This window comes from Cyprinodon tularosa, unplaced genomic scaffold (genome assembly GCF_016077235.1).
Source record: "Cyprinodon tularosa strain WSP-4 unplaced genomic scaffold, ASM1607723v1 ctg413, whole genome shotgun sequence".
Taxonomy (NCBI): Eukaryota; Metazoa; Chordata; class Actinopteri; order Cyprinodontiformes; family Cyprinodontidae; genus Cyprinodon; species Cyprinodon tularosa.
In genome coordinates this window covers 195,496-211,921 of record NW_024039134.1, presented here as the reverse complement: position 1 = coordinate 211,921, position 16,426 = coordinate 195,496, and the positions used below count along the sequence as shown (strand labels likewise).

General features: G+C 36.6%; 1 protein-coding gene across 1 annotated transcript; it reads right to left on the bottom strand.

Moving 5' to 3' along the window:
- Positions 1-2,767: 2,767 nt before the first annotated feature.
- On the bottom strand, positions 2,768-15,711 carry LOC119792204 (dnaJ homolog subfamily C member 7-like). Its single transcript, XM_038298728.1, has 14 exons — positions 15,593-15,711; positions 10,639-10,727; positions 10,306-10,430; positions 9,959-10,072; positions 9,690-9,764; positions 9,355-9,473; positions 9,079-9,232; positions 7,876-8,040; positions 7,654-7,745; positions 7,496-7,569; positions 7,253-7,399; positions 5,246-5,401; positions 3,308-3,382; positions 2,768-3,189 (listed from the first exon to the last, which is right to left on the bottom strand). Exons 1-14 carry the CDS (start codon positions 15,661-15,663, stop codon positions 3,152-3,154), a joined length of 1,494 nt encoding a protein of 497 aa, XP_038154656.1. The 5' UTR covers positions 15,664-15,711; the 3' UTR covers positions 2,768-3,151.
- Between the last annotated feature and the right edge of the window lie 715 nt (positions 15,712-16,426).

Sequence of the window (16,426 nt, the reverse complement as noted above, 5' to 3'; positions counted from 1 at the left end):
CTGATTGGCTCAATCAAGGTCACGTGGTGACGTGAGTTCCACGCAGGCCATCATTAATTACAAACATTAACTTTGAAATTCAAAATTATCAGTGGAAGGTAAATAAATATGAAAAAAAGGAGGTGACCCACTTTGTAAGGACTTTGTGTTTTATTTATATTCACCTTTGTCTAAATTCGGTGAACAAATGTAATACAATCTAAAAATACTGACAATGCGACAGCTTCCCCATTGAAAGTGTATAAGTTTGTTTTTTTTTAAAGGAAAGGTAATCTAATAAATTTTTGCATGATTACATATACATTGTGTGAATTTTCAATGCCAAAATATAAAATACAGACAGGTTATTTTTTTTTCTCATCTGTTTTTATGTTATTTATGATAATGTCTTATAATTTCTTTATACACTCAAGGGTTGCAGTGTATATTGATCTTTTATTTCCATAATTTTACTTATACATTAAAGATCTCTTTGGTCTCTTTCTCTCTGAAAACTTTGTATTTACTTTTTTTTTTTTTACCACAATATTAATAATTTCAGAGGGGGCCCACTTGACTTGGCTTAGCTCAGAAGAAAACAGAAATGTTCATTTCCTGAATTTTTTTAACTAACCAAGATTTAAAAAAGAAGCAAACAGATTCCTAATATCAGATTGTAACATAATCATAAAAAAAGTTCTATTTTATCTTTTATTAAGTAAACTTAACAATTCCTTTATTTATTTATTTTTTTAACTTTATTCTACCATGAAAACAGATTTCATAGTATCCTCTCTCTGTTTATATAACAATTTTTGATTGATAATCTGTTAAACTTCAAGTATTTATGGGAGACGCCCAATGTGCTCCTGCCTTAAGCCTGCTTTGGAGATTACGGTCATGCTGCCAATTCTGTTTAATTGAATCATCAAAAGATGTGCATTAAAAGCAGTGTGGAATTTAATCACCAAAGGCAATCAGGTGCTGTTTAGGAGGAAGGCTGGTAGATGTTGGTTAAAGTCCTTTTCTAAGAATATGTGAGTAAAGTGAGTCAAAAAATATCTGCTCACTACAAAAAAGGTTAATTGATGGGAAGGAAAACAAAGTGTTTTCAGATGATAGTCCCATCACTGCAAACTGTGTGCTTGAGCCTATAATTCACCATGAAACAGAATGAAAAGAGAAAGCTACATTTGTTGACCTGAGTTTATTTTTTCCTTGGCTTTAGAGGCTGCAGACCAGGTAACCCCTAATCATTGAATTTAAGCCACTTTACCCAAGGAACTATTGTGGCTCAGGTGTCCTGTTGGGAGGAAACTTCTCCAAATATGGCTTCATGCCCATTTCATATCCGGAATCTTAAGATCGTTTAATTAAATAAACCAAATGGAAGTCATGCTGCAATAAGAAAATACTTTTAAACTGAATGTCTCCACAAAACAAAGACATGGTCTACTTTAGAATGGCCGACTCAGCAGTTTCTGAGGAATAAAGCAAGAAATGCAGAGAACTGGTGACTGTCATCCAGTTATTCTCGACTGAAATACCAGCACACGCGTGTCATGAACTGATTGATGTTACTCAGATGAAAAGAAATTTAGAAGCAATGGCCGTACGTTTGAACTTTATAGTTTTTGTTAAAATGCTTACACTATTAAAACTTTAGGCAGTAAAACTGTTAGCTCATCCAGTAAAGGTGTGCGTTTTCTTTCTGAGGAGTGATAATAAAAATCCAATTCACCTTTCAGAATGTTTTACTTTAATATATTAAGTTAAATTTGCATATTCATCAAAGTTAAAGCCATGGTTATTTTAAACTTTACTCATTTTAAACAGGGGTATATTATATTATATTGACACATGCAAGGCAACTGTTTTATTACTTAAATCTACAAAAAAAGAAAACAGTTTAAAACTATGACAGAAATTGAGACAAAGTCCAGATTTACAGTAAAAGACGACTTTTTATTTCAAAAATTAAAAGAAAAACAAAACAATTATATGAAATTATACAAAGACTGGTGGCAAAAAAAAAAAAGAGAGACTTAAACCTACCATTAACACCGGTCCAAACAGGTGGAACCGGTAAGGGAAGGGTTGCACTGAACAAACGTGCATGACAGGTACTCTGCTGGAGAATGACGGTGAGCAATGGCATGAAACCAAACCCTCAGAAATTTCACTTTAACAGCATGAAGACTTTATGTGCAAAATCTAGTTTTGCCCCCCCCTAAACAAACACTAAAACATGTTAGAGCTGGATGATTTCAGACACTAAGTGGTTAGCTGAGGGGTTAGGTCTGTGACCTTTAACTAATCCTGATAAGGCACCACTTAAATTTAACCGAGACAGAAGGACTGATGGATGAAATAGGAATGGCTTATATTGATTTGCATGGGGGGGTGGTATTTATTTTGGCTCATCTCAAAAAAAAAAAAAAAAAAAAATGCAGTGTCAGGGTGACAAACATGACGAAAATCACTAAGTTTGATGCTAAAAAAAATAAACAAAAAACAGGAAGACGGGATCCTCAGGGATTCTGATGCATGTGTAATAAATATCAACACTGAGGAAAGACACAGGAAAATGCACTGGATTACATTCTGAGTCAAATATATAAGATGCAACATAAAAAAAAAAAAAAAATGAAAAGGGAAAAAGTTTTGGCAATAAAGCCATTTAAAATCCAGGAACGGTGATGGCTTCCAGACGCCCTGAGGTCAGACTGGGAGAGATATCAACTGGAAAACCTAAACATTTACACCGCTTTTAGCATTTTCAAACTAATCCCAACAATCCACACTCATCCCTGACCAGCCTAATAAAGCCTGAGGCAGTTTTAAAATCTCAAACACATGTAACACAAGGTCAATATTAGAAACTGCAACATGCTAATGTGAGCTTTTACAAAAATCTTTAAAGATTCAAGTGCCTCTGTTAATAATTCACAAAACCACAACCTATAATTTACTTTTTCCAGAGTTGCTCAGCATCTGCGGAGGGAGTAATTGGAGAATTGGGTGCAATAATAATAATAATAAAAAATGCTAATTAAAAGATCAGTGGGCAGATACTTCAACACACTCAGGAGTATGAGTATCACAAGGTGACTGGGTCCACATTTATCTACATTGCAAGGAGAGGTTTCCCTTCCACTCGTGCTCATTTACGTTAACCAAACTGGAAAAAGAAATTTCCTGGTCCTGAGTCTGTGGAATAAGAGAGGAAAAAAAATTAAACAGGGAGTAACTACTTGATCTGTTTTATGGTTATTCAAACCTAAAAAAAAAACAAAACCAAAACAAAACAAACAACAAAAAAACATACCAGGGCTGGAATCGAAACTGAATCCTCCACCATGGCCACCAAAGAAAGCCCTAAAGATGTTGTTTGGATCAATATCTAGGAAAAAAAGCACAAATAACAGGTTGAGTTGGAGCTACTTCTACAACTGAACTGGAAAAACATTTATTGTATCTTCAGAGAAATTCCTGCAGGCAGTTAAATCTGTGTGCTTGTGGCGCCCTCTACAGACAGAATTAAACTTTTTTTTTGTGCTTTGGGTCTTAATATATAATAATAATAATAATAATAATAAAATGTGCTACTAATTGAACTAAATTATTTCATTTACCATTTTAAGATTTTTCATAGTTCCTGATTTTTTTTATTTGGACATGAGAATATATAAAAAGATAGATGATATCTCTCCTATCCTTCCTTGTCTTCATTGGCTTCCTGTTAAATCCAGAATAGAATCCAAAATCCATATAAAGCCTTTAATGGCCAAAAGTAAAATGTGAGGCAGATGAAAATCGAAACATTTTTTTTAATATGGTGTGCAGGAGGTCAAACAAAAATTAATAATGTTTTCCAATGCTGTAAACGTTTGTATAATTAAATGTATACAAAAATTTGCGTCATAGCCATAGATATCAGTGGTCATAACTTGCAACCAGCGTGGCGCGATGCCGTGCAAACAACGCGGTGGGTTTTTCTCGGAGCTTGGATCCCAAAGGGAAAAAAAGGAAGATAGCTTATGAGAAAAGAGGATTCAAAGAATGGACCAAATCATTTGCCTTCATTATCAATGCGGAAGGATTGCCTCCATTTTTGCTTTGTAATGAGAGGTTGTCAAAAAATAAAAATAAAAATTTGGAAAGGCATTTCCAGGGAAGGCTAAAGATGCAGCCAACCACCAAGCTTTGAGTCAGAGAAAAAGTGCGATTGCAGAACTTCTGGATAAATTAGAGGAGCGCAAAGATAGACTGGTGGATTGCATCTCCAAACTCCACTACTACTGATAGTTTCGTTGCAAGGATGGAAAATCGTCCACAGATCAAACAGGTAGCTCTCTGATGCAGGTATGTGAATCTTCTTCTATTTTTTCCCCCAAATCCTAAAACTATAAATCACACCAACGAATGCTGGTGATGAAGGATGTGTGAGAGCTCTATAAATCTATAAGAGGACAATTTTTCTTTTTTTCCCCAGGCCTTAAATGAATGAAAAATCTAAAATAAACTCTGCAAGAAAGTTTTATTTTTTTATCATTTAGGTAAGGTTCTGGGAGTTCTTTGAAGCTGTTGAACTCAAGTATAAGGATTTTAGACTGTATTATAGACTGTTTTATACTCATTTAGTTACTAAAAGTGCTCATATGGGAAACTTTCACAGCTTTTACATAGATTAAGAAGAAAAAAAACTCTTGACCACATTTTGGACCACCCAAAAACTTCAACAAACCAAACAGCTCACGTCACTCTCGTTTTAATGCCTTTGCTCGGCTCATCTCATTTTAGAATTAGTTTCGACTCCATGTCCCTAACTTTCAGCACCTTGCATGTTTAACCATGAACCTTTATTACTACCAGATACTTAAAGCCATATATTTTAACTTATTTATTTTAAGACATTTTTTATTCAAATATACCTTTTTTTTATTTCTTAAAATATTGGGTTTGTATTTAAATATATACCTCAAACTTGCTCTTCCTTATGTTTTATTTTAATACAGCTTTTACTCTAGATCTCTTATAATTAAAATGTTAATGTAGTATTTTTCTATCCTTAATTTTCTATTTTGACACTTGAGGTTTAAAAAAAAATGAAGAAATGTTTTTTTTAATTCTGTGTTGGATGTAATAGTTTGGATTTTTGTGACAGCCAACCTTTGGAAACATTTGCCTCAAACATAACGGTCAAATAACCCGAGGATTTCTACACACAAACAAAGAAATAGAAGCTTGTGTAAAAACCATTCACCTCCACCATCAAAGCAGCCATCATTATCCAAGTCATGTCCGTTATCATAGCGGCTCTTCTTCTTTGGATCAGAGAGGACTGTGAAGGCTTCCCCTACTTCCTTGAACTTCTTCTCCTCTTCTTTCTGCACCTCTGGAGTTGCTCCGCTGTGGCGGTCTGCAAGAAAACAAACACCTTAAGTGTTAGCATATCTGTAATAACTATCCATCACCTATTTTTCCAGACCCTGGTAAATTTTACTCCATTTATCATGTTATAGCTTCAGGCTTCAAAGGATTTTAGTGGGAATTTATGTCACAGACCAACACAATTTAGAAGATGATTGTGAAGAGGAAGGAAAGGAAAACATTGGTGAAAAATTCAGCTTGCATTTAGTCACCTTTAATATAAAATCTGAATCCACTGCAGCTGACAAGATCATAACTATTCAGACGATACACAGCTTTACATCACATTGTCACCAAGTGACTATGAACCCATCAGAGCATTGGTTAGATGCTCAGAACAAATCAACATGTGGAGGCAGAATAATTTTCTCCACCTGAATAAAACCAAAACTGAAGCAATAACCTTCGGACCAAACGAGGAGAGATCTAGAGTTAGATAACAGCTTCAGATACTACAACTAAAATCCACTGATTATGGCTGAAATCTTGGTGTCATGATGGACTTAGACCTAAACCCTCAGAAGCCCATAGAGGCAGTGACTAAGTCAGCATTTTGTCAGCCAAAGAACATTTCCAGCATTAAAGGTCTAATGTCCAAGCAGGATATAGAAAGACTCATTCATGCACTCATCTTTTATAGAACCGATTACTGTAACAATTTATTCATAGGTTTGCCAAAAAAGTTCAGACAGCTGCAGCTGATCCAAAACGCTGCTGCCCGTGTTCTCACTAGAAGTAAGAAAGTAGAGCACATCAGCCCGGTTCTGAAGTCCTTCCGCCCTTCTGTAGCTCAGAGAACAGATTTTAAAATCCTTCTGTGTGTCTATAAATCACTGACTGGATCAGCACCTCAATACATGACAGATATGTTGTCAGTGTATCAACCTACCAGACCACTCATGTCTTCTATTTCATGCATAATCTGTTCACCCAGAACTAGAACCAAACATGGAGAAGCAGCATCTAGTTCCTATGTTCCACTTATTTGGAGCAAACTTCCAGAAGACTAAGTGATAAAAGCCTGAGTTCTTTTAAGTCAAAGTTAAAAACCCCTTTGTTTAGAACCGCCTTTCTCTGTTGTAGTTAAACTGTTAACTTAGGTATTATTAGTTTAAGGTTGTGGTCCAACCGTTTTATTTGTTTAACTACCTTCTTTTATTACATCTTTATTTGCTTCTACTCTGCTTTTATTTTTCTTACTTTGAACTTTGAACTGTCTTGGTACTGAATTGTGCAATACAAATAAAATTGCCTTGCCTTCAGAAGTTAGCCAATTAGTGAAGGAAGCCAACCTATCCTTAATTTAACCTCAGGATAAATACATCTGTTCTGTGAGAAACAGAAATTAATGTAGAAAAAGCATCGTGAAGACAGGTCAAGGAGAGATGTTTATATGAGGGTTAGGTTATATAACAGCATTCCAACCATCTCACAGCTTAATAAAAAGGCAAACCGATCATAACAAGGATGTCTACCTAAAGGGAAAAATGCATAATAAAAGAGCATAAATAGCTCCTCTCTTCCAAAGTTGAAATGATTTCAGTCTATTCTTGCAGATTTTGAAGCATATTGTAGGTAGAGACTTCTTGCTTGGTATCTGAGAAACATGCTGAAGGTGCTTCACACTTGGGGAGATCAATGGCACCAGTTACTGGTTAGGAATGAAGCATATTGTTGTGTAAATCCTTCTCAAAAGAAGACCAAATCTAATTTATCTTAGAAACTTTAGCAAGGTTTGCAAAGTGATGTTGACAGAGACCTTTATTTGAAGTTCTAAGTGAAGAGAAAGGTCGCTCTACACAATATAACTCTACGTATTATATTGGAGCCCGAGGGATACCTGGGTGGTGCATGAGGGCCCGCTTGCGGTACGCCTTTTTGATCTCGTCCTCTGTGGCGTTCTTCCCGACACCCAGCACCTTGTAGTAATCTTTCCTTTTGCTCTTCTTCAGCTCCAACTGTGCGTTCTTCAGCAGATGCTTGTGGTCTGAAAGGGCAGCAAAGCAGGACGAGTTTTAGGCATACAAACCTTCATATGTTGCTTAAAGTGGCCACATAGAAGACAAGCAATGCAGAAGCATACCTGAGGTTTTTTCTGTCTGGTAAACTTTCTCATAATCCCGTACAGCCTCTTCGTATTGTTCAGTGTCCATGTAGCTATGGGGGTCACAGATAGAGTGAAAAAAAGCACTATGCTGAAGCCAGAAGACAAACTAGGAAGAACGGATTTACATAACTCACCACTGAGCTCTTCTTAAGTAGGCCTTGATGTACGTGTCATCCAGTTTGATTGCATTGGTGCAGTCTTCAATGGCTTGGTTAATTTTCTTCAGCTGTTGGTGGGTTAATTGGTTACTAACTTAAAGACAGCTGATTGGAGACTTATTACCTAATGCCTCCATCACAGTGGTTCACTTTTACAGTCTAAAGTGTGTAATTCTATGCCCACTCATTGCCAGATACCTTTGCTCCTGCTGTGGCTCTGTTGCAGTAGAGTTTAGCGTTGGTCTTGATGTTGTTGGGGTCTATCGCCAGCGCTTCAGTGTACAGAAGGTAAGCAGCGTCATAGTTGCAGGTTTTAAATGACGTGTTGCCCTCATCTTTCTTTGCTTTTAGAGCTTTGGCATTCTGGATTAGTGGAAAAAAAAAACAAAAAAAATTATTTCTCTTCCAGCAGAGTTGCATGTACACTTTGGTCAATTTATTTTTTATAAACCCAACAGTATAGTGTGAATATACTGCAGACATTTCTAAACCGGTGAGGCCTTAAATAGACTACTATTTAAATCCTGGATAACAGAGCAGGTGAAGGAAACAAATGTTTAGAGAAGGGTAGATACATGATTGGATGGATGGGAAAAGATGAAAAGACAAGTCAAAAGATGGATATTTGACAAAAGGGTTGAATTTACAACAATGGATAGAAGGGGTTTTTCCATGACTGGATGGTTAGAGAAACGGGTCAACAAACATCAGGTGGATGGTTAGACCAAAGAGTTTTGGATGAACGGTCAAACAAATGGACGGATCAATGGTTTGGCAGACAAGCTAATTCATGAACAGGTAGACAGACCGGTTTAAACAATAGAACAAAATCCAGAGAAGCTAATATTTAACCAGGAAAAAGAAAAAGCTCTTTGGTCATGAATATCTAGAAAATCTTAAGAAAAAAAAAAACACTTTTACATAGTTAGGCGTATTAGTTACCCAGTAATTGCATTACAAGGTACATCCATTCGATTCCAATATGATCCCAGATAGAATAAATAATGTAGAGCTGAAATCAATTAATCCATTTATTCATAATTAATTGTGCATTTAAATAATTGTCAACTAATTTGGTCACTGAACCGAATTGATATTTAGAGTAATGAAACACGGAATCTAAAACATGCTATTTGTTGAAATAGTAAACTACTCAAAGCAATAATTAAGACAAAAACATTATCCATTAATAAATATATATATATAAATAACTTACTAATATCTTTTCTTTTAAGATTTTCATCAAAATGCCTTTCAAACTAATTTTAAACTCTTTTAAAAAGAAAACTATTTGCTGAGGTTTAAACAAAATCCTTACTGATCTATCCAAACTAACTTGTAATATTTTCAGAAACTGAAGAACTGCAACAAACTGTCTGATGAAAGTTATAAAAATGTTACCCTGCAGGCAAGTCGGGCTTTTTCATGATCAGGAGCCATTCGTAGAGCCTGGACGAAGAACTGCACGGCTTTATCAATGCAGTCCTCATAGTACAGACACAAACCCCGGACATACAACGCATCCGCATTAGTGGAATCCATCCTCAGAATGTCACTAAAGAAGAAACAAGCAGCTTATAGTTTCATTGTTTTACAGCAAAATGTTGTAATCGCTTTTAAAAATTATTATTAATTTATACGTTAAGAGGGTTTGTATAAGGCAGATTCAGGTCTTACCTGGCCACAGACTGAGCTTCAGGATAGCGCCCGAGAAGAGCGAGGCATTCTGCCTTGTTGATTTTGAAACGATGACATGCGGGGGCCAAAGCTAAGGCTCGGTCCATGCAGTACACCACCTAGATCAGGAGAACAAGGCATCATGATCCTCACTGCGTTAACTCTGCTCAGATTTGTACATTTACACGTGACAAATAACTGCTAAAGTAGGAGTTAGTTATTTATTGTAATCAAGATTGTAACATTTCAAATATTTGTCTCATTAATCTCAAAATTAACAGCAATCCCTTTTCGGGAGGGCATTCTCTTGAGATCAATGACAAAAAAAAATTCACCTTTCTGAAATCCCTTTTTTCAAAGCTGAATTCGGCCATTTTCTCATATTCCAGCAGTACAGCTGCATTCTTTTTCTGAAAAAAAAAAAAAAAAAAAAGATTTGGATCATTATCAAAACAGAAGAACAAAATAAGCAAACAAAACCGCTTGTGAAACAGTTTGTTGGAAGAAACATGTAATTATTCTACAGTCATAATGATTCTATAGTCATAAGCTCCACTCACAGATCTATTCAGAGCTTATTTTTAGACATGGACGGTTTTGATACCTCCTGCTTAGCCTCTTTGTTGGTTGGATCCAACTCCAGAACTTTCTGAAAGCAGCGACTGCCCGCCATGGCGTTTCCCAGAGACATGTGACACTTGCCCTCCCGGAGATGCCCCTGTGGGTTGAAAAAAAAAAAAAAAAGAGCACTGCCTCAGAATAAATATGTAAACCTTTTATAAATTAATTCTGTTTATACACCTTTATACACTAGGTAACAATGAGATGTTCCAAGAGTGGGGGACATTACCACCAACCACTTTAGACATACAATATGAAATAATGTTAGAGGAAGGATGATTTAAACTAATTGTGGCTTTTCAAACTTTTGAGCATCTCCCAAAAACTGACCTTCATAAAACGGTCATCTAGACGCACGGCCTGCTGAGAGTCTTCAAGGGCTTCCCGAAAGCGACTGAGCATCATGAGGGTGGCTGCCCTGTTGCCATAGTAACTGGCATTTCTGGGACATGTATCTATGAATTTCAAAGCAAAAGAACAAGGTGGATAAGCAAGGTTTACACACTCATTATTTAAAGTTTTTTGTTGTTTTTTTTTAAAGATGGGGCACGATAAAAACAGACTCATTCTTTGTCAACTGGAGGGTATGAGAAAAGCAGGGGTAGGACATTTAGACTGCTTACAAATAAAAAAAATAATCCCAGCAATTAGCTGTAATCTCACCGATGGCCTTGGTGTAATAGTTGAAGGCTTGAGAGTAATCTTTCTTGCTGTAGTATGCATTCCCTTGTTCTTTGAAGCCTTCCGCCTCACTAGAGAAGAACACACAGAAGTAAAAAAGGAAGGAATATGAAAACAGATACATTTTTTATTGTTAAAAAGATGCAAGTTACTCTGATAACAAATAAGATTAGTTTAAAAGTAATGCTGAAGGGCTATTTGGATTTATTCTACAGATGTGGTACAGTTTAATCATTTGGAGGGCTCTGCTTTGCTGCTCTATACCTGAAACTGGGGCATCGCAGCGGAGGGAACATACAATCCAGGACTAAACATAGCTTTGAAACGTTCCTCCAGCCATCCTGATAGGAGGACCAGGTGACAGAATGAAAATAAATCAGGACTAACACCAACTTCTCTCTCACATTAAGGGGCATGATTTGCCTCACTTTCACCACAGTAGCAAAAACAGAATAATAAGGGCCCCACCACTGAAGAAATATTTACAATCAACTGTATATAGACTTAGACTTAGACTTAGACTTCTTTATTTGTCATTTTGTATGCACAGGGTGCATACAGAACGAAATTGCGTTACATACAGCTTATGAACGTTGCATTGATATTACACTGGATGTAGCAATTGTTTATCAAGATAAAGACATATTACTTAGAGGTCATTTAAAGTACGTGGAAATGACAGCTGTATTAATTTTTTTTCTTTCGATTTGCACAAAAGCTGCTTATCCTTTTACAGTAAAAGCTTCTTGGAGCGCCTGATCATGAAATGGGTCATCATCCAGCATAAGCTCTATCAGCTTACATGTTCTTTGCTTTGTATGGGAACTAAAACTCTTTTGCTGGAATAGTAACATGAATGCAGAAAAAGTTGCCAGACATTGATCCTCAAAGATAAGAATAGAATAGGACACTCAAGTAGAATGTACTTCCAACCAATTTTGTGAAAATAGATAAGAAATTGTAAATGCAAAATATGGCTAAATAGCACACCCTTAAAATAACCATGATGGACCCGAATGCATAAAAGCTAAAACAAGCCCTGGAGAAAGGAGAAGGAAGTTAGAAACAATAAACTTACCATGAGTCAGCCTTCTGAAAGTTATGAAATGGTTTATGATATATAAAAAAATTATATCCTGTAACTTTCAGTCATGAAGATTAATATTCCCAAAAAAAAAATTAAAAACAACTGAGTTTGTGGTTTTATTCAGTAGCCCAACCAAGGCTTGTTTTTGTTATGAAAACATGCAAATTTGAACAGACCAACGGGTCCACCCCTTTGGAATAGGGAGGCTTCTTTTTTTTAGACTGCAATACCCCATACCCATCTAAGTGTCTGAAAGTTTGGTCTTTAAAGGAAATTGTCGAGGTCCTCCGCTCTCCTGTACAGGGAGTGGGGTTGCGATGATAACAGGAAGGGATCAACTCAATTGCTGCAATGAAAGTTTTTGGAAGCGGGAACCTGAGTCCATCCCCTCTGTTTAAAGGAATAGTACACCCAAAACATGATTAGCCTTCATTTTCTACTCACCCCCATGCTGAACAACACTCTGGAGTACTTTTTTGATATCTCAAATGCATCTGGAGATCTGGGAGGCTTCTTGCTGTCTGCTGACATTCAAATAATGGAGGTCTATGGTAAGGGTGCTCCGATTGATCGGTCACCGATCGTTATCGGCCGATAAAGGCTTTAAATAGTTTGATCGGCGGTCTCCATAAAGGCCGATCAGATGGGCCGATGAGACGCACTACTTGTTGGATTCACTCCTCCGATTCCTCTAGGGGCGCTGTAGTTGCTCTGCATTGGTATGCGACTGGAAGTGGTGAAGAAGAAGAAAACGGACGGTGGTCCGGTAGTGCATTTAGGTAACCTACGCGCAGCTAAAATAAAATCTTGTTTGTTTAAGTAAATCCATTTAAGTTTTATTTTTATTTTCAACCAAACAAAAAAGGTATAAAGACAGATATTTCTCCGACGCACTCAGGCCCCGGATTCGCGGGCTGCTTTCTGATGTCCTTGTCCTGGAAGCGACTGGCACTGAGCCCCCAGAGAAAGTCGAGCTGGCTCCTTAAACGCTATGTAGGCTGAGTTGTTGGATGAAGACGGGGAACATGGTGGCGGTGACATCAGCAGCTCAACATCATCGCAGATTAACCTCTACGTATCAGAGCCAGTCATCCCACGGAGCGGACAGCCGCTTGTTTTTTGGCGAGACAATAAAAGTCGTTTCCCCGCTCTCGCACAAGCAGCACAAGCCTACCTCTGGGCTCCGTACACAAGTGTAGATAGTGAGCGACTTTTTAGCACAGCAGGGAATATTGTAGATGAGAAAAGGAACAAGCTGTCTGCCAAAAATGCAGAGATGCTTATATTTCTAAAGCAAAATCTGCCATTGATTCTTAACAAGTAAGCTTTAAGAGAAATGGCTTTACTAATCTCTATTCCTCTTCTTTCTTTCTAATTGACTCATGATTTCCATGCTGTGCACTTTAAATGTATGTAGATTTAAAGGAGCTAAAAGAACATTTAAAGTTAGCATTTGTTTGAATTTTACAAAACTTTATTACTACTGAAAAATATCTGAAGTGATTAAAAGGACATTTTAGACTTTGAGCTAGGACAAAAAGCCAAACAAGAACTGATATATTATCTAAAGATGTGTGACTGTTCCGTCATGGCTTCTATTTTCAGTTAATTACCGCAGGACAAGCCTAAAATAAATACCTTATGCCTTTTTATCATGGCATCCCAAAATATTTGATTTTGTTTTCTTTGCTCTGCACTTTAAGTTTGTGTAAATTAACAATGACAGATTTTTTGTATCTTATTTAGAAATAAGGCTTATTTGTTAAGCTCTAAGCTGTTTAAGATGTTTCTAAGGAAGTAAAATGTAGAATGTTTTCTGTCAATAAAAGTATACAGTTGACAATTCACAATACATTATGTTCTGTTAATTTTAATACATATACATTTTTGTTAAGACTATTAAAATTGAATATATGACATGATAAAAGGAAGGCTTCAGATAGACCCAGTGATCGGTTACTGGTGATCGGTGATCGGTTTCAACCAATACTGCTTTCAGCAATCGGTGATCGGCCCCAAAAATCCTGATCGGAGCACCCTTAGTCTATGGTGACCGAGACAGAAAGGTCCATAAAAGTCCACAAAAAACGTGTCAATATTCCTCCATACTGCTCTTCCAATGAATTCCAAGTTTCCTGAGTGGGTAGCATCCAGAAGTTACTCGAAACGAAGTCATTTAGAATGTTTTTAGAGCATAAACAGTAGTGTATAGGATTTCCTGAAAGCGCGCACATGCGCGATCACGAGGCTACGGAAGCCGGCAGACCAAACCAGCGCATTCAGCTCGGCAAAGAACTCATGCTCTTCCTCAACACTGAAGTCCTCAGACATTTTTCTTTCGTTGTTTCTTTCTTTGCACAGGTAAACAGCACATTTCTTCTTCTACGCTTGCATTATTGGCAGAGCAGACGCTGAATACGCACTTTCATCTGGCTTGGTCTGCCGGCTTCCGTATCGTCGTGAGCGCGCTTTCAGGAAATCCTATACACTACTGTTTATGCTCTAAAAACATTCTAAATGACTTCGTTTCGAGTAAATTCTGTATTCTACCCACTCAGGACACTTGGAATACATTGGACGAGCAGTATGGAGGAATATTGACACGTTTTTGTGGACTTTTATGGACCTTTCTGTCTCGGTCACCATAGACCTCCATTATTTGAATGTCAGCAGACAGCAAGAAGCCTCCCAGATCTCCAAATGCATTTGAGATATCAAAAAAGTACTCCAGAGTGTTGTTCAGCATGGGGGTGAGTAGAAAATGAAGGCTAATCATGTTTTGGGTGTACTATTCCTTTAAGGTTGGTTTTTCTTTCTTAACATACATGGCTTCCTTTACGCCACTCTCAAACCACCTATTTTCTTCATCCAAAATGTGAAAATTCTGGTCCTCAAAAGAATGTCCTTTGTCCATAGGGTATATGATTAATATTACAGTAATAAATGTTATGGGCAATCTAACAACAAGTCTAGCAACATTTTATTTTATTTTTTTACAGTACGAAGGCGGAAAATCTTCCCATAAATCCCTTTTAATGTAATTTACCTGATTCCTTGATATTTTGTCCATTTTATATTAAACAGCTCGCTTATTTTAGCACAAACTTGCCCCATCTGTGTAATAGATTTGTAGTGATAAGGTAATAAAAGCTGTCAGAGTTGCTACATCATCTGGAAGCGCGTTTTTCCTGTCTGTTACATAAGCTGCCGTTGTGACTGCGGCTACAAGAACTTAGAAGAAAGCTGGTTTAGATTTAAAAAGAATTCAAGGCTGGATATGTCGTTGCTTTGTCCGTTGATTTCATTCATAGTTAAAGACTTACTACAAGTAATTTTAGTTGTCATGCCAGTTATTGCTAAGGATGTTTTTTTATTTAATAAATTAGTCCAAGTGATTTTTGAAGCTAAGTAAGTTCAGATTGCCTAGATTTAGTCTGATGAGGAATAGGTTTATCCATAAAATAAGACTCTTACATCATGTAGAGGTATATGGAAGGGAAAAGCATTTGATTAGAAATGAAACATGGACCATTTCTGTTGCTAACCATGTGTTTAAACCAGGTCAACGCTGGGAAGTCTAGAGGATTAGCGGTCATGTCTTATAATTTAATTTTATCAATTAACACATGAAATGGGTCCAAAAAATATATCAAAACAAAGCTGTGAAACTTAAAACTAATAGAAAGACGACTAGCATGTTCGTTATAAGCTAGCGCGGGTAGCTCGTAACGCTAGCGATAGCACTGGATGTCATCGAGCATTTTTTACCACATTCGGACAAATTTGCTTCGTGTTTCCATCCGTTACAACCTAAATACGAAGAAAGGCAGCATTAATAAAGGGATTTACCGTTCCAGGTCGTCCTCAGCGCGGATCATAGGCTCTGGCTCTACCGGCATATCGATATCAACAGCTGCCATCTTTTCTGGAAAATGCGAAGCAAGAGGACTGCAGCGAGATGACGTCACATCCGCTTTTGTTTTTCTTTATGGGTCAATGAAAATAGGCCAGTGGTTCAGATTGTTCTTATGTAACCGCCCGCTGTAGGTCGTTCGACTGAAAATCTAGGATTTGTTTTTCCTATATCAAAACGTAGTTTAATTAAATCGTATTTTATTCATCTTTCAGTAAAATGGCGGTAAAACAGCAGGGTTATTGAAACATTTTGCTTATTTTTTGAAACAACGTTTTATTTTTTTTCTCCTTAAAAAACAAGTTGATTTCTTTCAAAAAGGTGTTTGTTTTCAAGGAGGTTTTTTTAATTAAAAAAAAGAGGTTTTCTTTTAAAGAGCAGTTTTTTCTTTTTAAAAACTGTTTTTCTTTTCAAAAAGCAGTTTTCATTTAAAAGGCATTTTTTTTGTTTTCAAAAAGCAGTTGTTTTCTTTAAAAAAAAGTTTTTTCTTTAAATTTTTTTCTTTTAAAAAAACAATTTGTTTTCTTTTTAAAAAAAAGAGAGCCAATTTATCCATATATTTGGGGGATTCGTTCAAAGGCACATTGAGCCTTTCTGAGTTTTCAGATAGAAATCTAAACTCTACCAACACATTTCCTATTTCCAAACACTCTATAAATGACCAAATCCTCACATGTTTTCCTCCATACCTAACAGTGGGCATGACCTGCTTCTCCACATATGTTAAGGTAAATAATCTCTAACACATTGTAAGCATTAATTGTCGCTTT